Below are 20,321 nucleotides of genomic sequence, written 5' to 3' on the forward strand. Positions count from 1 at the left end.
TTCTCCCCGTTCTCCCGTGCCGGCTTCACTGTTGGCTGCAGTACCCCCAATGGCCGTCGTGGTGAAGGGTGGCGCTAGAGAGTCTCATTTCTTAAAAGGAGCCTCATGCTCCTTTAAATCAAATGCAAAATACAAATAGTTTACAAAACTGTACATTAACAAGAGTAAGAACTGCTGATCACCAGATTCTGTCACCTTGGTGCAACGGCATCTCAATGATCCGAGACCGAGACAAGACCAAGACCACATAAAAGTGGTCTCAAAACTAAAGTCTACAGCCTGTTGGGTTTGGGAGTCTGCCCCTGATGGTCATCTGAGGAACTGCGTTGTAAACTGACTTTTTAAAAGAAAAAAAACAACCAGCTTGGTACTTCAGCAAATATAAAAGTTATGAGGTCAAAGTTCACTGCGTATAATTGTGTGAGCTTCCCAACACATTCCTCCTGCTTGTTTCTCATTTCCCTCCTAATTAGGCATCTGGTTAGTCACGATTGTGTAACAACCAACTGTGTAAACCTTTATTTCAGGGGCGTTCCAACTGCTACAGAAACTGGTCCGTGACGTAAACGTGCACTTGCGTGTCGCTGCAGGACCAGTCGGGGTGTGTGAGCGGGATTACGTCTTGCAGGGATGATTTCTGTGTTTATTTATTTATTTGACAGGGAAGCTTGCAGCTGATGTGATGCATGTAGAGTTTAAAGCTAGTGCTAATTCTCAACTCCAGTCCCCAGTTGGCCTCTTCCACAACATTGCAGTACGATATAAAATTCATATACGCCAATTAAAAAGACCATAAAATTCAATAATACAATAATGCAATATTACATTTACATGATATAAAACATTTCCTCACCCACTCTCCCACACAAATATACACACTCTTTACAGGTGAGTACAGTTTTGATTTTTCTTTAACCAGGTTTTAGTTTTGGCGATGGTAACATGTTAAACTCTGAGATGGATTTAATTTCTGATGGCAGTGAGTTCCAGAGTTTAAAGCTCTTATAGGAGAAGGCTGACTGTCCAAATGTTCTCCTGCAGAACGGGATTTTGCAATTGTTGTTTGAGGAGGTTCCGGTGACTCTGTTGCTGTTTTGTCTCTCAACAAATTGACAAAGTGAATCATTGGATACATGAAGAAGGTGCGAGGTGAGTCTGGATTAGTCTGATTTCACTTCTGCTCCAGGTCCGATTAATCCCCAGCGGATGTTCACAATCTTCACCAGTTTGACCGGTTTCCAAAGTCGTGATTCAGTTTCTGTCACAAACATCTCTCACGTGTGTGTGGTGAAGGTGTGGCCAAACCTCAAATAATCAGAGCAGGTGCCTGCTCTTTCATTGTCCCACTGAGAAAAGCCTGATTGCTGATGGGTGTGTGCGCCACCGTTTGTAGGTTAGTGAAAGATTGCTGTGGCAGCAGATAAGAGGATTAGGGTGGAATTAGTGTCATTCCTCTATCAGCACGAGGAATAGATTCATATCGATTTTAATCAGCGATAGAACCACAGAACCGGAGACGGAGCAGACGGATTCGAGGGTGAGGGAGAAGAGGAAGGTTCTCGGAGGCTGGAGGCCGAGGAGCCGGGATGTGAACCTGCCAGGTCCCCCCCCATGTCTTTGCCCCTCTCTGGAGTCTCGCTCACATCCTGGAGGGAGCGTCTGGCTGCTGTGGGATGTTCAGCGTGGATGCTCTGACCGCAGACGCCTGGAGGAGGAGGAGGAGCGCGCCGGGCACCATGGAGCTGCGTCAGCTCTGGCACCTGTGAGAGATGAAGGTGGACCTGCTGATCGGCCTGGCTCTGGCCGCGGCCAGCCTCGTTGCCATGGCGACCGCCACTCGCAGCCCGGGCCGCAGGAAGCACAAAGAGGTGTTCCTCGGGGAGAGCAGCAAGTTCAATTTCGGAGGGTGAGACACACACAGAGAGAGAGAGAGCTGGAGAAGCTGCACACATTTACTCATCAACGGTCACCTCGAACCCTTGACAGACGCTTCCACTCAGCACCAGTTCAGCCTATAAGCATGAAGTTAATCTCTAGATTTGGCAGTTAAATGTACATTTTGCATGTGGTCCCAAGTCATACTGCAACCAGAGATGAACAGAGATGAGATGTTGAGTCTTTAACAACCTGCACAAAAAAAGTTTCTGCAGCTTTCTGATGAGCAATGAGGGTTTAGAGAGGAAAATAAACTGACTGTGAGGGTAAATTTAAAGCATGGTAAACGGCCTCACTTAAGTTAAATGTAGGTTACCCGATTTAAAGTGCATTTAAATTAGATTTAAAGTAAATTTAAATTAGGAGGTTCCCTGTCTGTGTATGCACACGTGGCCTCCTGACAGTGAGCAGGGTTTTCAAAATCACCTTCATTTTACTGCACAAGTTACTGGTTGCACATTTCATTTGTCTATAGTTTAATTATGCCATGATCTGTTATCCTCTTTTTGATGGGACAAACTATATATTTCTATCGTTATGACATTTAATAAGAAACATTGAGTCTTTGAAACAGGTTTTTATTCACCACTGCTACAACACTTTAGTCAAACACCTTTAAAGAAGTGAGAGATGAGCTCAAAGAATATCCTGGCCAGCTGTAAATCCATCCATCCATCCATCCATCCATCCATCCATCCATCCATCCATCCATCCATCCATCCATCCATCCATCCATCCATCCATCCATCCATCCATCTATATCAGTTCAGGTAAATGAATAAATAAATAAAAACAACTCAGAAGACAACTTAAAAAATCCCAACAACTAAAGCTAAACAAGCGAGAAGAAAAAGACTCATGGATGACAGGCATGTATGATTGATTTGTTTTAAATCATTTGATCAAGAGAAGAAAAAGGTGATTGTTCAGTGTGACAACGATAAAGTTGCATAAAAGCAAATGTGAACGACGTTCAGGAGGCAGATTTAAGCTTTTTATCTTCCCATGAAGATATTCCTCCATCTTCTCTTTTGGATTTTTTATTTATCTGTAATTTTTGCTTCACTATTCATCATTAAACTGCACAAATGATACCGTTTTCCCGTCACTCACCTATGATTCAGCAGGTGTACTGATCTTACTTACAACACGTGTGATCTTAAGTTTTTAACAGAATAAAACATATTTACCACCAAAACCGGCAAAAGTGATACACAAAATAAAGAAGAGAAAAGACGATAACGCACGAGAAACTCATTCAGTCTTCTTTCACCGCCTCTTGAGGAAGCTGATTAGTGACTGTAATCGATCAATGATGAGTGTGTTGCAACGGTGAGACTCTGGAACATGCTTGAGTGACAGGTTGTGCAGAAACAAAATCGTCATTAAAGCGGAGCAAATTTGAGATGACTGGTTCCTCTAATCAGCAGTTAGCTGGCAAGGTCAAGGTCAACTTTGTTTTGATAGCAAATCTGCAAACAACAAGTTATTTACAACAGTCGTAAAAAATGTTGGAACGATAAGTCTTAGTTCTGTACGTCCAGAGTCCAGCGACGTCTCCAGAGTCCAGCGGCGCCAGCAGAGGAACACAGAAGTGTTTCACTGAGCGCTGGGAGAATAAAGCTCCCGTTGTGTCCTGGGTTTCCCCGAGGAGCGAAACTCCGGACCGGAGACTCCCGGAACGGCTCCCGGGAGGCATCTTAGATTACCGGGGCAGTGATTACACGTGATTGTTTGTAAACAGGTCTGCGTGGAGAAACAAATGGTGGAAGCTGCTTGATTACTGATTTGTAATTAACTTTATTTATTTATACATCACTTTTCATGCAGGTAAAATGCAACACAAAGTGCTTTACATTAATAAGTGAAAAGAAACAATCCCCCTCGACCCCCCACTCCCCGTACCTTCATTCATACAACACACACACACACACACACACACACACACACACACACACACACACACACACACACACACACACACACACACACACACACACACACACACACACACACACAGCATACTATTCAGATGCATACCCCCAACTATCCAGACCAGGACAGCAGGACCCCCAACTATCCAGACCAGGACAGCAGGACCCCCAACTATCCAGACCTGGACAGCAGGACCCCCAACTATCCAGACCTGGAGCAGGGCCCCCAACTATCCAGACCAGGACAGCAGGACCCCCAACTATCCAGACCTGGACAGCAGGACCCCAAACTATCCAGACCTGGAGCAGGACCCCCAACTATCCAGACCTGGACAGCAGGACCCCCAACTATCCAGACCAGGACAGCAGGACCCCCAACTATCCAGACCTGGAGCAGGACCCCCAACTATCCAGGCCAGGACAGCAGGACCCCCAACTATCCAGGCCTTAAGATGGTAAAAACCTAACTTTGTGGTGTTTCTGATGTGTGGAATAAAATTAAGCTCAGAATCAAAAAGGACGCCCAGGTTTCTCACGCACTGTGAGGCTTTCAAATCATTCAATTTTGGTAAAGGTTTCTCTCTCTTGCCTTCAGGACCAATAACTAAAACCTCTGCTTTGTCCTGGCTGTTCAGAACACGAATGTAATTTGGACCAAGTTGAAGATCTTATGTGATGAAGAGTAGCTGCCGACCCCCTTGCTCATATTGTAATTCCTCTTTTATTGTTCATGTCCTTTTCTAAACAAGACTTTGGGGTGAAGATGAGGTTTCTTGCAGATTTTCTTCATCTTTTTTCCAGCTGCATCTTCTCATTTTGTCCATTTGTTGAATTTGGCCAATAAATATAAACAAAGTCTGTTTTTTTCATGTGGAAATGACGTGTAAGTGTAATTGCATTTCCCATAAGATGTGATTTCCCATTTTGATCGTTTGTTTGTGATGTGATCCATTAATGGGGTCATAAAACTATGCGCTTTTATAACAAAACAGAAGTGGTTGTTGTTGGCGGTAGAGACAGGTCACCATCCTAACCGTTTCTTCTTTTGCAAAAGACCAAATCGACGAAAATCGTGTCAGTCAGGGAGTTGATTGTGCTTTACAAGTATAACATGCAGCATCTAATTTATTTTTTTTTTTTTATTAACATACAGTGCAAACAACAACAATAGACAAACATCAGTATGTGTGTGTGTGTGTGTGTGTGCGTGCCGTGTGTGAGTGTAAATAAGATGATGAAAATAGATACATAAATTGAGAATATTAATTCGAGAATAAACAAATAAATAATTAGCATATAGAGTGGTGTAGCATGATATTATATAAATATAGCATAATAAATATAGTAATATGCTAATATAACATAATTTTTATACAATATTATAACATATAACCAAATTATATCACCATATTATTATATATAACAATATAATACTATAGTTTAACATCCCATGTGATTTCATAACTTAATATAATAATATGAAACAATATATCATGATAATGCCATAAATAGTTATTAGAGTTAGAATTGGTAATTTATGTTTTGCAATGAGGGGTGACGTGCAGCATCTAATTTGAAATAAAATATAATATTCTATTGATCCATGATGTTTTATAGGAATATTTTTGATTTTCAAAGCAATGATTGATACAGAAAAATAGCAAATGTCAAATTTTCTTTACTAATGAAAAATATTTAAAGGGGACCTATTATGGCATCTAATACCTATTTTAAACAGGCCTTGAATGTCTTAAAAACAAGCTTTTGATTTTTTTTGCTAAATAAATTAGAAATTCAGCCTCTAAACCATGTCTTTATCTTCCCATTCTCTAACCTCATTATCTATGCAGGATTCTGAGGGGCGGGGAGGCTATGATAATGAGGCTCTGTGCTGATTGGCTGCCTGAATGACGCGATACACCGCTACGAAAAAATGGTGGAAGCTCTGGCCGGCGGAGTCAGTTGTGGGAGTGGTTTCATGCATCGGCGGCCAACCTATGTAAATCGCTCCGTCGTTATGTAGCTTCTCCACGTAAATCTCTGTCCAACTTCACCTCATGCCGCAATCGCACAAAGCTGGAAGATGGATTTCCAAAATAGGCACAACTCACATGGGAGAGAGGAGGGGCTGAGGGGAAACGCTGCCCCCTAAAAACCCCGCCACCTAGAAACCTGTATACCAACATGTCATTAAGACTTCAGGAAATTGCATCAACTTGTATCATGTAATAACAGCTAAACTGTCTCCATTGTGGTAGCAGCTCACACCACTACACCTCCTCCACCGTGCATGGGTGTCCTTGGGAGGGAGATCCATAACACAGTCAGGGTACCGGCTGCTGGGAGATGCATCCCATGATACTTCACGTAAAGCCGCTGTCACAAAGCCGGCTGACGTCTGATGATCCAGCACGTCACACATCTGGAGTGAGGACATGTTGAGGTCACCACGAGGAAATAAAACCTGAGTGAAACCCACAAAGCAGAAGGGAAAAGATTCCTATCTCTCTGTGTGGATAAACCCTGGTTCCCGTGTGGACTAATCCATTCTTTTCATCCAGGTTTTGAACAAATCGTATTGTTTCTTCGAGTCCAAGTTGCAGTCAAACCACCGCCATGTGTGACCACTGAATAGCAGCATGTGTGGGCACGAGCAAACAAACACAGGATCTAGTTGTGGTTCCGCCGGGAGATGCTGCTGGGATGAAACTGTTCACTATTACAGCTGAACTCCTGCAGTTTCAGTTCGTTGTGATTATTTCTTATCTTTTCCTCGGCCGATGTTGCTGCCGGCTCTTCCTTTAGTAGACTTGTAGTCGAGACCAACTAAACCGAGACCAAGACACTACTAAGACCAAGACCAAGTGAAGACCAAGAATAGTTCAGCTCCAGACCGAGACCAAAAAAACTTAGTTATTTCCTGATCCTGCGTGATTGTAGAACATCATCCTGGTTCAGCTAGTTTCCATATGAGCTTGTATTCAACTGCAGCTCAATAACACAGAGAAGTGGATGATGATGTTGAACTCACTATAAATGTTTTCATCCATCAGCTGAGATCAGATATGTGTGGCGACTGCACTACCGCTATTTCTACACTATTGGAGGATTGACTCCAGTGTTTTTAAGGATTGACACGACTACTAACTAGTCCCAAAGTCCTCTAGCAGAATAACCAGCTCCAACACCCCCCTCCACCTCAGAAAAGTCATGAATAGTAAATGTTACTGATTTACATTGGACTTAATTTGCAGATGAAACCTGAATTTTAAATATTAAAGATACAATTATCGACTTGAAATTGCATTATCTACCATGATAGTAATCAGATTACACCGTATATCACTGAAATGGACCTGATGCTTAATCAATCAAAACGATATGCAAATATTATTCATATATTTATTCAAACAAGGCCATTTAAACACAAAACTGTAATTAAATACAGACACACATGCATATGCACCAAAACATTAAAACAAATGCAAAATACAAATAATTTACAAAACTGTACAAGAGGAAGAACTGCTGATCACCAGTTTCTGTCACCCTGGTGTGCAACGGCATCTCAATGATCCGAGACCAAGACAAGAGGACCACAAAAACGTGGTCTTGAGAACTACAAGTCTATCTTTTAGTAAGTTAAAACCTGTTTGCACCTGCGTCCTCAGCATGCACACCTGGCACTGTCTTTCACTTCCATCATTACAAACATTCAACCCGCATGATGTTTTAAAAAGCTTCACTTTGAAATCAAAGGTTCAAATAAAACTTGTAAAAGCGATTACTGCTGCTCAGTCTCAGGCCGGCCTGTTTGAACTTGATGATGGGCATTTCTTGAAAGAAATCCCCTCCATGCAGCTGCTTGTTGTGTCTCTGCAGCACAAGCCGTGCACGACGTGCGCTGACATATGCACAAGCTTTTGTTTGTTCAGAGGAGCCGCAACACACCTTTGATTGTGGTTTAACCATTCCTGCCTTTGTTGTCTCTGTAGACGAATCGACTACAAGCTGAAGCGGCAGGATGCCACCAAATCACTGCTGATAAAGAGTGAGCAGCTCCTGAGGATCGAGGAGCACGACTTCGCCATGAGGCCAGGCTTCGGAGGTCAGAAACACACACACACACACACACACACACACACACACACACACACACACACACACACACACACACACACTCTCACACACACACACACACACACACACACACACACACGCGAACACACACTCGTCGTTTAACAGACAAAGCCTCTGCTGGACTTGTAGCTGAGCCCACATGCTTTAATCCACTCACATCATCCAGCGGAGAACATCTACAGTGTGATGATGGGCACTGGGTCACCCAGACAACGGATGTGTCGATCCAAAAACTCACCACCACTGACCCAGATTGCAATGCTTTGTGGCTCGCTGGGCTCGCTCAAATGTGATTGTGAGCTGCTGGGCGTGTTTTTGTCCTGCAGCGGGCGTGTTGCTTGTGTACTGCGTGAGTCAGGTTACAGGGGGGGTCGTGTGCATTAATCTGGATTATATGGCAGGTTTGGAGCAGATGGAGGGAAACAAACTACTGTTTCTGATGATCATCATCGGCGTCAGACGCACGACAGTGCAGTCATGCAGACACAAGATACCTCCACGACCAGAGGTGTCAAGTAACGAAGTACAAATACTTCGTTACCTTACTTAAGTAGACATTTTGGTTATCTATTCTTCACTGGAGTAATTTTTTTTCAGACGACTTTTTACTTTTACTCCTTACATTTTCACGCAATTATCTGTACTTTTTACTCCTTACATTTTAAAAACAGCCTCGTTACTCTATTTCATTTCGGCCTTTAAAACAAAAAATATCCAGTTAAATTGCTCCATCCGGATAGAGTGAATTTGGTTGTGGTTGTTTCAGATGTTCTTGTCCAGTTTTGTTCTTACATCAGATTCCTGCAACTAAACTTGGATGTACATTCCAATAAAGGTTAGGATAAATGATAACATGCCTCTGAAGTTTGACTTTTTGCACCATTACAATACTTATAGGCAACTAGTCATCATATCTCCTGCTCTCTGAAACACAAGTTAATGCTCAATAGTACACATATATGGTTCTTTAATATATTTGCATTATACTAAGATGCATTCATTTTCAATGGCTTTTGTCCTTAATGGCTTTTTTCCCCCTTACATTACTTTTACTTTTATACTTTAAGTAGTTTTGAAACCAGTACTTTTATACTTTTACTTGAGTAAAAAACTTGAGTTGATACTTCAACTTCTACAGGAGTATTTTTAAACTTTAGTATCTATACATCTACCTGAGTAATGAATGTGAATACTTTTGACACCTCTGTCCACGACACGCGCCGGGGATTTACGTTATAACCGTGCATCTGAATGCTCTCAACGGGATAAAAGTCGTAGATCTGTTAATATATGATCGTTAAGGGACATTTACCCTTAAGGGGTATTTAAGGGACCAGAGCAGACAGATGATATCGTTCTGGAAGAGCATCTCTGCTTCGGTTGTAGCTCCCTCGACTCGATGGACGGACCGACTAGGAGCCTCTCATTAGTAGAAACGTCTTAATTTTTTTCCTGCTTAATTTCATGTATAAATACTTGAATTTCTGGGATGTTTTTTATTGAATTATCTTCACACATCCAACCATCTTTTACCCTTTAACAAACATGCAATCTGGCTGCGGCCTTTGTGCTGGAGGTCGTTAGTGCCTGACACATGTTCGGAGGAGCATAATTACCGCTGGGGTGGATGGCGAGCCGTCCAATCACAGACCTGCGACAGCGTAGGCTGAAGTTTACATCCTCCTTCCGAGGTTTGCTGAAATGCTCCGGTTAGGAGACGCTTTTAAAAGCTTCACCGACCGACGCCGGAGGAGGCGGAAGCGTGTGGTCACTCCTGTTTGAGTGTTTTTGAACATTAGAGAAAAGCTGAGTTTGATGAAACTTGGTGGAGAACTGGCCAACGGGCGGAGAAAGATCCCTTTGAATATCTGTGCCAATCAGGATTGATTTAAATTAATATTGCAAAATGTACAACTTTACTGCTTTGAAAGGATGCCACAGCTTTTTTCAGAGAGCAGAGAAAGGTCTTTAGTGTTTTTATTGATATGAACCAAAGCCTCCATGTCTAAAACTGGCCAGATAACAGAATGAGTTAAACTTCTCAACTTGCTCGAGTCTCGTGGTTATTAATCAGCAGGTCGGTTAAAACAGGTTATATCCAGTACTCGAGTTGTAAAAGAAAATCAGGGGGGATGGTGGATTTTATCATTTGGGGACAGATAATTTGTGCTGATTACAAATAATATAATATATTACAAATAATAGCACTGACCAAAACACCTGCAGAAATACTGCAGGAATGACACAGCAGCAGTTAAATGCAGCCTTCTGTAAGCTTTAAATATCCACTGGGCTTACATCAAATACATCAAAACACAAAAATAAAAAACAGTTTTCTGAACTTATCAATATGACTCTGTCCTTCACAGGATAAGTAAAATGGATCACTGCAAAAACTCAAAATCTTAACAAGAATATTTGTCTTATTTCTAGTTAAAATGTCTCATTTTAGTAAAGAAATCTCATTACACTTAAAACAAGACTCATTACTGGAAAAAAACAACAATTTTCACCTGTTTCAAGTAGATTTTCACTTGAAATAAGTAGAAAAATCTGCCAGTGAAACAAAAGTTTTTTGCTTTTAATAAGAAGTTAAATCTTGTCCCTTGTCTTTTCCTACTTATTTCAAGTGAAAATTTACTTGAAACAGGTGAAAATTGTCAGATAAGTTATTTTTCTGGTGTTGTTTTTCTTTTTTTTTTTTTATATTTTTATCCCGGTTTTTTTTCCCATTTTTACCACCCCGTGCTCCTACCTACTGACAGTCCTGGGCATTGCCATCCTCTACCAACCCCGGGAGGGCCCTGCACTGAGCTCAGGTCTCCTCCTTAACCTGAGGAGTGAGCAGGCCGCATCTTTTCACCAGACAGGGTGGGGCTTCTCCGGCCGAACGTAGCGCGTGGAAGGATCACGTTATTCACGTATACGTGATTTTGACCATTTTTATTTCAGGGGGGATGCCGTCCCCCCTCATCCCCCCTCAACTCGAGTACTGTTTATATCGCTCCGTCTTGTAGAAATGTTTCTGTGTACTGATGACCTGCAGTAAAATGTGACGATTTTCCTGCGGTGCCAGAGTCTCCAACGGCTATGACCTTGAGCATGAAATACAGCATCCATTTCCTCGAGCAGTGAAATATAAAGTCCTCATCGAATGACTTGGCGCAGTATCGTCTTCAGTGACGTTTTTCCGAGAGGTTTGTGCAAATGGAGCCAAAATCACAGGAAATATGCTGTCTTTCATTTGTTTGAGCTGTGATATGATCAGATTATGTTGCAGTTATAAAATCAGATTTTGTCAGAGGGGTCCAACGCATAACCGTAATTCATGACTGGCCTCTTTTTAGTGACATGTCAGACTTGTTTCACAATCGAACAAAACTGACTCCAAGTTTTTAGCTTTATTAGGAACTCAGTTGTATTAAAAACCTTTAAAAGTGCCAACGTAGAACAGAAAGAATGCTTTTATTTCTCTAATAAAGAGTTAAAGTAAGTTTTTGATTATTTTGTTTAGGTTATGTATATCTTTAATTTCCTAGAGGTACCACTGGACTGTGTTGTTATTTGGTACTAGTATTAGGTACCAACTTATGATTGTATAACAAGAAATATGTAAAGAGAGAAGGGATGTGGGGTGGGATGGGATGGGGGGGGGGGGGGGGGGTTAAAACTGTTAAGTCAGAACTAGATGTGAAATGTCCTTTTATTGTAATATTCTGTTTGTAAATGAAAAAACAATAAAGATATTGTTAAAAAAAAAAAAAAAAAAAGAGTTAAAGTAAAAAATGAAGGTTGTTCCACATTATTTTGTGCAGCATTATACTTTGTATATATTTCAGTTTTACAGCTGGCGCTTGCTGCATCGGATCTCTGTAAGTCAAGAGAGATGAACAAAGAGCTTTTTTACTTGTTGAAGGACGAACTACCAGGAAACGACTGCCCGTAAGAGTCAGGACTCACATCCTCCAGACTTCTTTCCTCCCTCGTTATTTAAGAGACTTTAAGAGGCTGAAGACACCAAAACGTAAACGTGTCTCACAGTTTTTGATCTGAGGACAATGCTGTCGTTTTTCTGTGATGACAGTCTCTTCCTTTTATTCTACCAGCAATCCAGCCTCATCCATCTTAAACTGCTCTCTTCTCCTTTATAACATTTAGGGTTTTTCTTTCTTTTGATCCCACGACAACCCTCAGCCTGGCTGCCATCACGGCTCCGTCCATCTCCTCCATCTCCTCCGTCTGTCTGGCGTCTCTGTGGTCTTCCTGCCCTGCAGGGTGGGGACGATGAAGTCTCCTGTGTCTGCTTGACGGACCTGTGGCATTTCCTCGCGCTATAATTTCATACGTGGAAAAGTCCCCCTAAGATGATACTGTATCTGCCGTGTTTACGCATGTTTGACCCAGCTGAGGAATCCAAACCCTCCCGGATCCTCAAAGGGAGGGCTGCTGTGTGACCTCACTCAGCCCGAGCTTCAGGTGTCAAACACCATTTCAGATTCAATTTGCTGATTCTTTTTAACGGACAAGAATATTTAGGATTTTTAAATACTTGACATGTTTCGGCGATTACTTACATGTATGCTTCATCAGAGTCTTCATTTGGACTCTGATGAAGGTGGCTGTAATCGTTGAAACATGTCAGGTATTTAAAAAACCTAAATATTCTCGTCCGACGAACAGAATCAGCAAATAAAATTGTAAAGCCATGGACAAAATGAACTTTATTGAATCACCATTTCATATTGTCGGATACGTGGCTGAGAAAACTGAGAATAATATTCCCAATAATGGTGATCTGGATTTTTTAGCCTCTAAAGTAAGACACAAAATGTTTTCCAGACAAAGTAAAACTTGAGTTCCCTGAAGCGACCCGTGGCAGTCCCCCAGGTATTTCTAGCAGGGTATGGTATGGCTCGGGGGTCAAATGACCAGCCGGCCCAACCCAACGGAGGGGCGTGGAGAGCACGAAGGGCAGCTGAAAGTTGGCCAACAGTCAGAGAGGTGAGATGTGTAACCCACAAAACATATTATCTCTTTACGTCAGCGTCGTTCAGGGATCATTGTTTTAGTTACACGCCATTTTTGAAGGATCCAGCTAAGAGAAATGTGGCTCTCGGTTCGTCAGAAGGTTATTTTCACTTAAACCAAGAGGTTTAAATTAATGATGGCATTCCCGGACCGCTCAGAGCTGTAGGATTGGTCGTGAAGGGTGAAGGTATATAAAATCAGAGAGATTTTGAAATTGGCTATCCAACAGTTTACAATTGCCTTTCCGCCTTAAAGGGGCCAAATTTCACAATCTTTGTCGATTTGACCCCTATAAATGTCAAAAACCCTCAAAATCTGCCATTTTTTTGCAGAAATTTCATCACACAATGAAAACACTGAAAATACTGCGTTTTCATCAGTTTGTGAAAGTGTCCTGCGGTGGAAACAGTTAATTTAAGAATAAGAATATCCTGTAATAAGACTGTTTTAGCCTGTTTTTGAAAGTCATTTAATAGAAAACTGTCCTCTCAGGAGAAACTCTGACGTAACCTCCTCACATGAGTCACTTCCAAAGAACAAACCTGAAGCAGAAATTATTATAATGAGCCCAACAGAGACAAAAATGAGTCATGAAGACCTCTCAGTTCCCTGTGTCATTCCTTCTTTCATGAAAGTTTGCCTCTACTTAATAAGTTCCACTACTCATATCTTCTCACTTTGCGGGGGTTTTGACTTTCCCAGATCCACAGTTTTGGGATCTTACAGCATTTTTGTGTGACAGTTGCATCTCTCTGGTGCACTTGGCTGTAAACGTTGGACTCTTAGAAGTGGATACCGCCGTTGTTTCACACCATCTGCTTCTTTCTCCTTCGGGCTTTGGCACAGGGAGATGATATCCATTCTTAATCCTCCTTATAAAACTCAGTTGTTCTTCCAGCCACAGAAACAGACCACAGCTGGAGCAACCATAACCAGATGTGTTTGAGTCACGGACAAAGTATGAGAAGTGGGCACCCATTCAGAGGTGAACTGCTCCTGAACCGCATGAGGAAGCTTTCTGAAGGACAGATGTGATGTACAGATACAACATACACTTTAAAAAGCCCATAGTAGGAAACTTTCCGTAACAGTGTCATGCATATTTTTGTCAAGGTTTCGTAAATCAGGACAAGTATGTGTTGGCAGAAAACTCATTGCGTCAGTGTGTTATTTCAAGCTGTTGGGTTGAGTCAGACGTACAAAAACTGCAGAGAGTTTGACCTCTGACCTTGTCTTTACTTGAAATTATTCTGATGAAGAGTTGATTCATTGCACAGTTTCGTCCTGCTACTGTTTTTTTTCCTGTAAAACCTTTTTATTTTTGGATCTAAGTCATCAAAAAGGAGGCGATACATAGCTTGTTATGGACGAACAGTTTCGGCTGGGGTTCTTTTATCACCATGCCGCCCTTGGTGTCTAATTTCTGTCTTCAACCTTTAACTACAGGACAATGACATCATGCCCAGAGTGACACTTGCAGGGGAACTTTTGAAGGAATATGGCACTAAGAAAATGTGAGCACAGACCATCAAAACCATCAAAGATCTTCTTGAAGATAGAGAGAGCTGTCAGACATCTAGACAGACAAAGTAAACTTTTTTGCACTTATGTCCAGCCATCATCTGTTGGAGTTCATTAACCTTACCCAAAAGTCCTTGGAGAGTGAGTCTCTGGGCACCAAAACTAGAAACCAGTGACGTAATCTGGATGTAAACGGTGTAGATGGCTGCAGTTACAATAGTGACTTATTCTTTGAAAATTGAACAAAAGGACTCAAATCATTGCTTTACTTGGTAGTTGTATTTGTTGTTTTGCTGAAATCCTGAGGACTTATGCCCATCTGATTGCTGAGGCAACAGTCATAGCTGGGACGATGCTGAGGGACAACCAACTGACCTGAAGTGACTCCAGCAAGCGTTAGAAGGTCTTCCGGCTCATCTGGTGTAATCGAGTTTCATCTGCTGTGGGTTCACGCAGACACAGACCCGAAGGGACAGCCAAGGATTCTTTAGTGCCAACCAGACATTAAATAAACACTCACGAGTCCAGTTGTGGCCTGACGGCTATGGTGGACCACACAGATGCTAGCACACAATGCTGACGCGCTTCGGTGGAGTTGTGCTGATGGTACTGTTTCCTCGCTGTCTGGTTGGAGCTGGTTTGGTTATCTTAACTTCAGCTCGGAGCGGGAAACTGAATAAAGCAACTGTGCAAATGTTTGCAAATAGAGAATGCATGGCTCCATGCATTCTCTATTTGCAAACATTTATGGGTCATAAATGTCATCAAGGCACTGAAGACCTCAGTGACTTTATATTATATTAATAGTAAAAGGAGGTACTTAGGAACAGTAGCACTTCAGCTATGGATCATGTAGTTCCCACTTGAAAGAGAGGGATCAAAAACCGCCACGGCACATGGTCCGTAAAAGCTGCCAGTGACGATGCCGATTCCAACGCTGGAAAGTATTGAGCTTCCACTGGCGTTAAAGTAAACATGAAAACGGTGTGGCAGGAGCTTCATGGGACCTGTTTCCACGGCCGAGCCGAGCGTCGGGTGGATGGGTGGCCGAGGCACGGTGGAAACGCATTCTGTCCAGAAATTAATCACGTTTCTCTGTATGACAGTCGAGTCTGGACGAGTCTGAACAAGTCTTGGGAAGTCTGAGGCCCCGTTTAAACGGAGCAAAAACTGTGGCGTTTTCATGCATTTTGGCCGTTCGTTTACACGAAAACAAAGCTCAAAGTCACCAAAAACGATCATTTCTGAAAATTCCGGCCAAAGGGGAGATTTTCAAAAACTCAGTTTTCACGTTTGCTTGTAAACAGAGGGAAACGGAGATTTAGGCTTCAGAACGTCACATTATGCAACAGAAACGTCAACAGCATTCCAATTGGCTAGCATGACTTTGCGCTTCTCGTTACACTGCCCCCTGCAGGTTTGGCTGCTCATAGCAGCTTAACAGCGTATTTATGCGGGTTCGTGTAAACGAGGGCATTTTTCAAAACGTAGAGGGGGAAATATCCGTTTTTGTAAATACCTATGCTATGTGTAAACATGGCCTGAAAGAGTCTGAGTGAGTCTTGGCGAGTCTGAGTCTGGACGAGTTTTGGCGAGTCTGAACAAGTTTGGGCGAGTCTTGGCGAGTCTGGAAGATTCTGAACAAGTTTGGGCAAGTCTTGGCGAGTCTGGACAAGTCTGGGTGACTCTGAGTGAATCTTGGGAGTCTGGGCGAGTCTGGGCGAGTCTGGGCGAGTCTGAGCTCGGGAGATGTTGGAGACGTGGAGGAGGTATCATGGTATGGGGATGTTTTTCAGGGTTTGTTGGCCTTGGCGTGGTTGAACTTGACTGGTGCACAGAGAACCCAGACCTCAATCCAACCCAGTACCCCTTCTCCTGCAGCCTTAGTCCCTGACCTAATCAATAATTTACAGAATATATTTGCAACTGAATATGACGTCATCACAGCAGATCTCGGTGTCATGCAATCGTCCACTTTTGTCCACACGGTGCAAGTATTTCTCTTTTCTAACATGCATCCCGTTAAACTGATGTCAGGGGCCTGTGGATGTATTTCAGGAATCGCTGTGACGCTGTTTAGTGTTTACACAAGTAATTAATTATGTGTCAGAGCTTCAGAGCTTCGGTTTACATTCACACGGAGCTCTGCTTTATCTCAAATACGTTTTTTTATGTTCCTCCCCTTCTGACTCGTTGATTACATAACCAAAATGACTGGGATGTTTTATTGACACGACTGGAAACATGTTAATATCTGAACTGTGACACGCTGCAGCTCACTGGATGTATTGGATGTTGCAGAAACAGCGAGACGTAGGTGACATTAGGACTTCATACTGAGAAGGTAACTGAGATCTGGACACATGAGGTCACTGGAGACGGTTGTGGGAGCACATTTCAATGCCAGGTGTGAACAGACATCCTTTCCACTTATGAGCCAGGAGATGCGGTAACACAAGCTCTGAACAGCCTGCTAACACCGGCAGGAAAGAAGTCTTTACAACCGGTTCAAGGAACTTTTGTGTTTCGATTTCACGTCTGCAACAACATTACAATAAATGCCAGAGGCTGGTTCAAAGGTGCAATAAGAAAAGAAGGAATTTTACTTGCCGGCTGTCAGACAGAGACAGAGTGGACGAAACTGAATGTTTGGTTAAACAGGCCGAGCAGGAGCCCCGACTAAAGTAAGAGACCTTGAAGCCAACGTTGTTGCAGCAGCGGGAATCTCCTGGTGCAACTATTCACGGGGGGAAAGAAACATCCTGCTGTAGCTTTCTGTTTCATCAGAAATCATCATAAGCAGGTTCATGCTTGCACTGACTCCCGTCAGAAAGGTTAGGGCTGTCAACCGAACCCTACTGGAAGACATTAAGAAGAGTGGTTAAATCATAAAAGAATCTACTACATTTGAAGTATTTTTCTAAATCTGGAATCCATTTCAGATTTATATTTATTGTTTGGGAAAACAATGTCTAGAAATCAGTCCAGTGTGGGCCGGGAACATCGTCACAAAGCTGTGAAGCAGATGCAGCGAAATCCTGCAGCGTAATTTGCACAAACAAAGGTCCTTTATTCCAGGCTTTTGTGTGAGTTAATGTCAGGTTACTAAATAACTGGTTACTTTTCCTCATCGGCAGCACGACGTTCTGCTCTTTTTTTTGTTTATCAGGTAATTAAACATAAGAGACAGTTTTCTTCTTCTTCTTCAGGTTTCTGGCCTCATTCAGGTCAAAATACTACAAACACAGGCGTCATTTCGACCACGAGCACTTTCATCCACTCGCAGCGCCACAAAGCAGTCAAAGATAGTTTACTAAAGCTCTGTGGAGCCAGTCTGAACTTTTTTCCAGCTTCTTGACAACTGCGAGCTGAGCCAACGTCTCAACCCTCTCAGCAGACACAGACTTCCAAACTCAAATGGGATTTCTAAGGAAAATGAAACCTGAGCACATAAAGATTAAATGTGCAATAATTGAAGACCAAATCCGGCAGCCGGCATTGTCTTCCTAGATATTCGGTGGCATCATCGCCAGCGGGGAAGGCCACTGTTCCCTGAGGGGGCTGCAACCCGAGCTTTGCTGCTCCGCGTTGCGGCTGCGTGATCCGTCATGTCAGCGCTTGTGCAGGGCTTAGCGGTGACTGGAGCAGGGAGCCTGCAGGAGAGCATCCACCCTCCACTATCCATAGTAAACACAATCGCATCATTTTTAATGACACGTGCATTCAAAAGCATCAAACAAAGCCGTGTCAGGTTCTGCAGAATTTGCATCCCCTTCGCCCAGGTCACCACTGACCGAGCTGCATTCAGCGACATTCAAGAATGTCGGAAGACTATCTGAGGTTTTATAAGTTTAACAAAACCTCATGAATTCCTCCACTCATAGTCTTTAAGCTGGCTTCTGGAGAATTGATACAAATGCAGATGTTCCATGTTGCTCCAGACGTTCTTGTGGTTTCCTTGACAACTGTGCAGAGGGGAAGCATTTTTGTACCTCATCAGGTGAAATTGTATGTATACCTCCAGACCACACCTCTGACCCTTACCTGTCAAGTTTTGGGTTTAAAAATACGGGAAATTTGCTGTCCCACCGGCTCAACGAGGTCCAGTATCTTACTCTTTAAGACAGATTTACGAGAAAATCTAAAATAACTACCTGTGAACCACTTACAAACTACAATTATGTGCTCAGACTCTGAGAGGCCGACCTTTGTTGACATGAAATGCGGTGGACATTCCTATGTATGTAATTCCTATAAAAGAGCATAAATGATTTTAACTCATGTGTCTCTCTGGCACCGCGCTGGTGCTGCTGACGAACATCGCTCCTTCCCCCGTGAGAGACACTAAAATCTCAGTTCTTCATCTTTCAGAACGTGTAACTCCTCTTTAGAGAAGTACATTCAGTTTCCCATTTTTAGAGATATTTACATGAAGTCTTCGCTTTTTTGGCAGAAATGTCCTCTCTCTCGTTACATCCATCCATCTCTGTATTTGTTGTTCTGAGATTGTTCTCGTTGTTGGCACGAACCTCGTGAGAACTAGGCTGCAGAAAGCAGCAGTTGTGACCACCAGCAGCAGTTAGGCTAGTGACAATTCAGTTTGCTGTTTAAAAATGATTATATTATAAAACAGGAAATTTACGGGTAAATACAAATACGGGAGGGCGGCGGGAAAGAGGGGTAAAATATGGTAGTTTATTGACCAAAATGGGAGACTTGACAGGTATGATCTAACCATGTGTAATTAGGGGTGTAATCTTGTCATCACCTCTGAGTTGTGAATAAAGACCTGACAGACCGTCGTTCATACTATGTTTTGTTGGGCTTTTGAATGCTTGTCCTGGGATTGGTTGTCCTGGGAGAGTTCAAGTAGGGTGGCCGAGACCTGCCATTGCATTGAAAATAAAAGTAACGCTGCAAACAGAAACAAACGCCGCTGCAAATTAAAGAAACGCTGCAAATAAAAAGAAACGCCGCTGAAAATAAAACGACGCAAATAAAAAAGCCACAACGGAAGTGAATTACCGTGGACTATTTTTGCTGATGCACCGGTGTTTTTTACGTGAGAGGAGAAGTCCCTGACCACCACAGCTTCAACTTCACATTCATACAAATAACTATTGTTACCCACGCTTTAGATTATTCTTGGCATTAGTATTAATGATAAAAACAACAAAAACAACAACACCTCTCACATAAAAACAACGGTGCATCGGCAAAAACAGCCCCGGGTAATTCACTTCTGTTGTGGCTTTTTTATTTGCATCGTTTTTTATTTTATTTGAAGCGGGGTTTCTTTATATTTTCAGCGTTTCTTTTATTTTCAGCGGCGTTTCTATTTGTTTGCAGCGTTTATTTTATTTGCTAAGCGTTTCTTTTATTTGCAGCGGTGTTTGTTTCTGTTTGCAGTGTTACTTTTATTTTCAGCAATGGCGGGTCTCGGCCACCGTATTCAAGGACAAAGCTTGTTAACTAAACAGTAGGGTAGGTTGCAAATATTCACTCCACAGCTCCACGGTGGATGTTATCCTTCAACGTTTCTCCGACTAAGCTCCAAGGAGCCTCAGATGAAACTCCTGTGCAACATGCAACATGCAAATCCACCCAGAGAGGCCGGCCACGGCGCCGACTCGGCCTGGAGCTTAAACCACATAATCAAGCCTCATCTCCCATTAACGAATCACCGTCAGCTTGGCATTAAAGTCTGCAAAAGTGTGTCAGTGACCCAGTAATGAGGTGTTGGAGCTGGGAAGCATCTCAAAC

General features: G+C 42.6%; 1 protein-coding gene across 1 annotated transcript in view; it reads left to right on the forward strand.

The window, feature by feature from the left end:
• Positions 1–1,667: 1,667 nt before the first annotated feature.
• The window catches only part of LOC133423002 (gamma-aminobutyric acid receptor subunit rho-3-like), a 35,340-nt gene continuing 16,686 nt past the window's right edge, over positions 1,668–20,321 (forward strand). Inside the window, exons 1-2 of the mRNA XM_061713087.1 lie at positions 1,668–1,906; positions 7,865–7,977. Coding sequence (XP_061569071.1) covers positions 1,770–1,906; positions 7,865–7,977 — 250 coding nt within the window. The 5' untranslated portion in view covers positions 1,668–1,769. The remainder of the gene's footprint in view (positions 1,907–7,864; positions 7,978–20,321) is intronic.

Source organism: Cololabis saira, chromosome 22 (assembly GCF_033807715.1).
Source record: "Cololabis saira isolate AMF1-May2022 chromosome 22, fColSai1.1, whole genome shotgun sequence".
Lineage (NCBI taxonomy): Eukaryota > Metazoa > Chordata > Actinopteri > Beloniformes > Belonidae > Cololabis > Cololabis saira.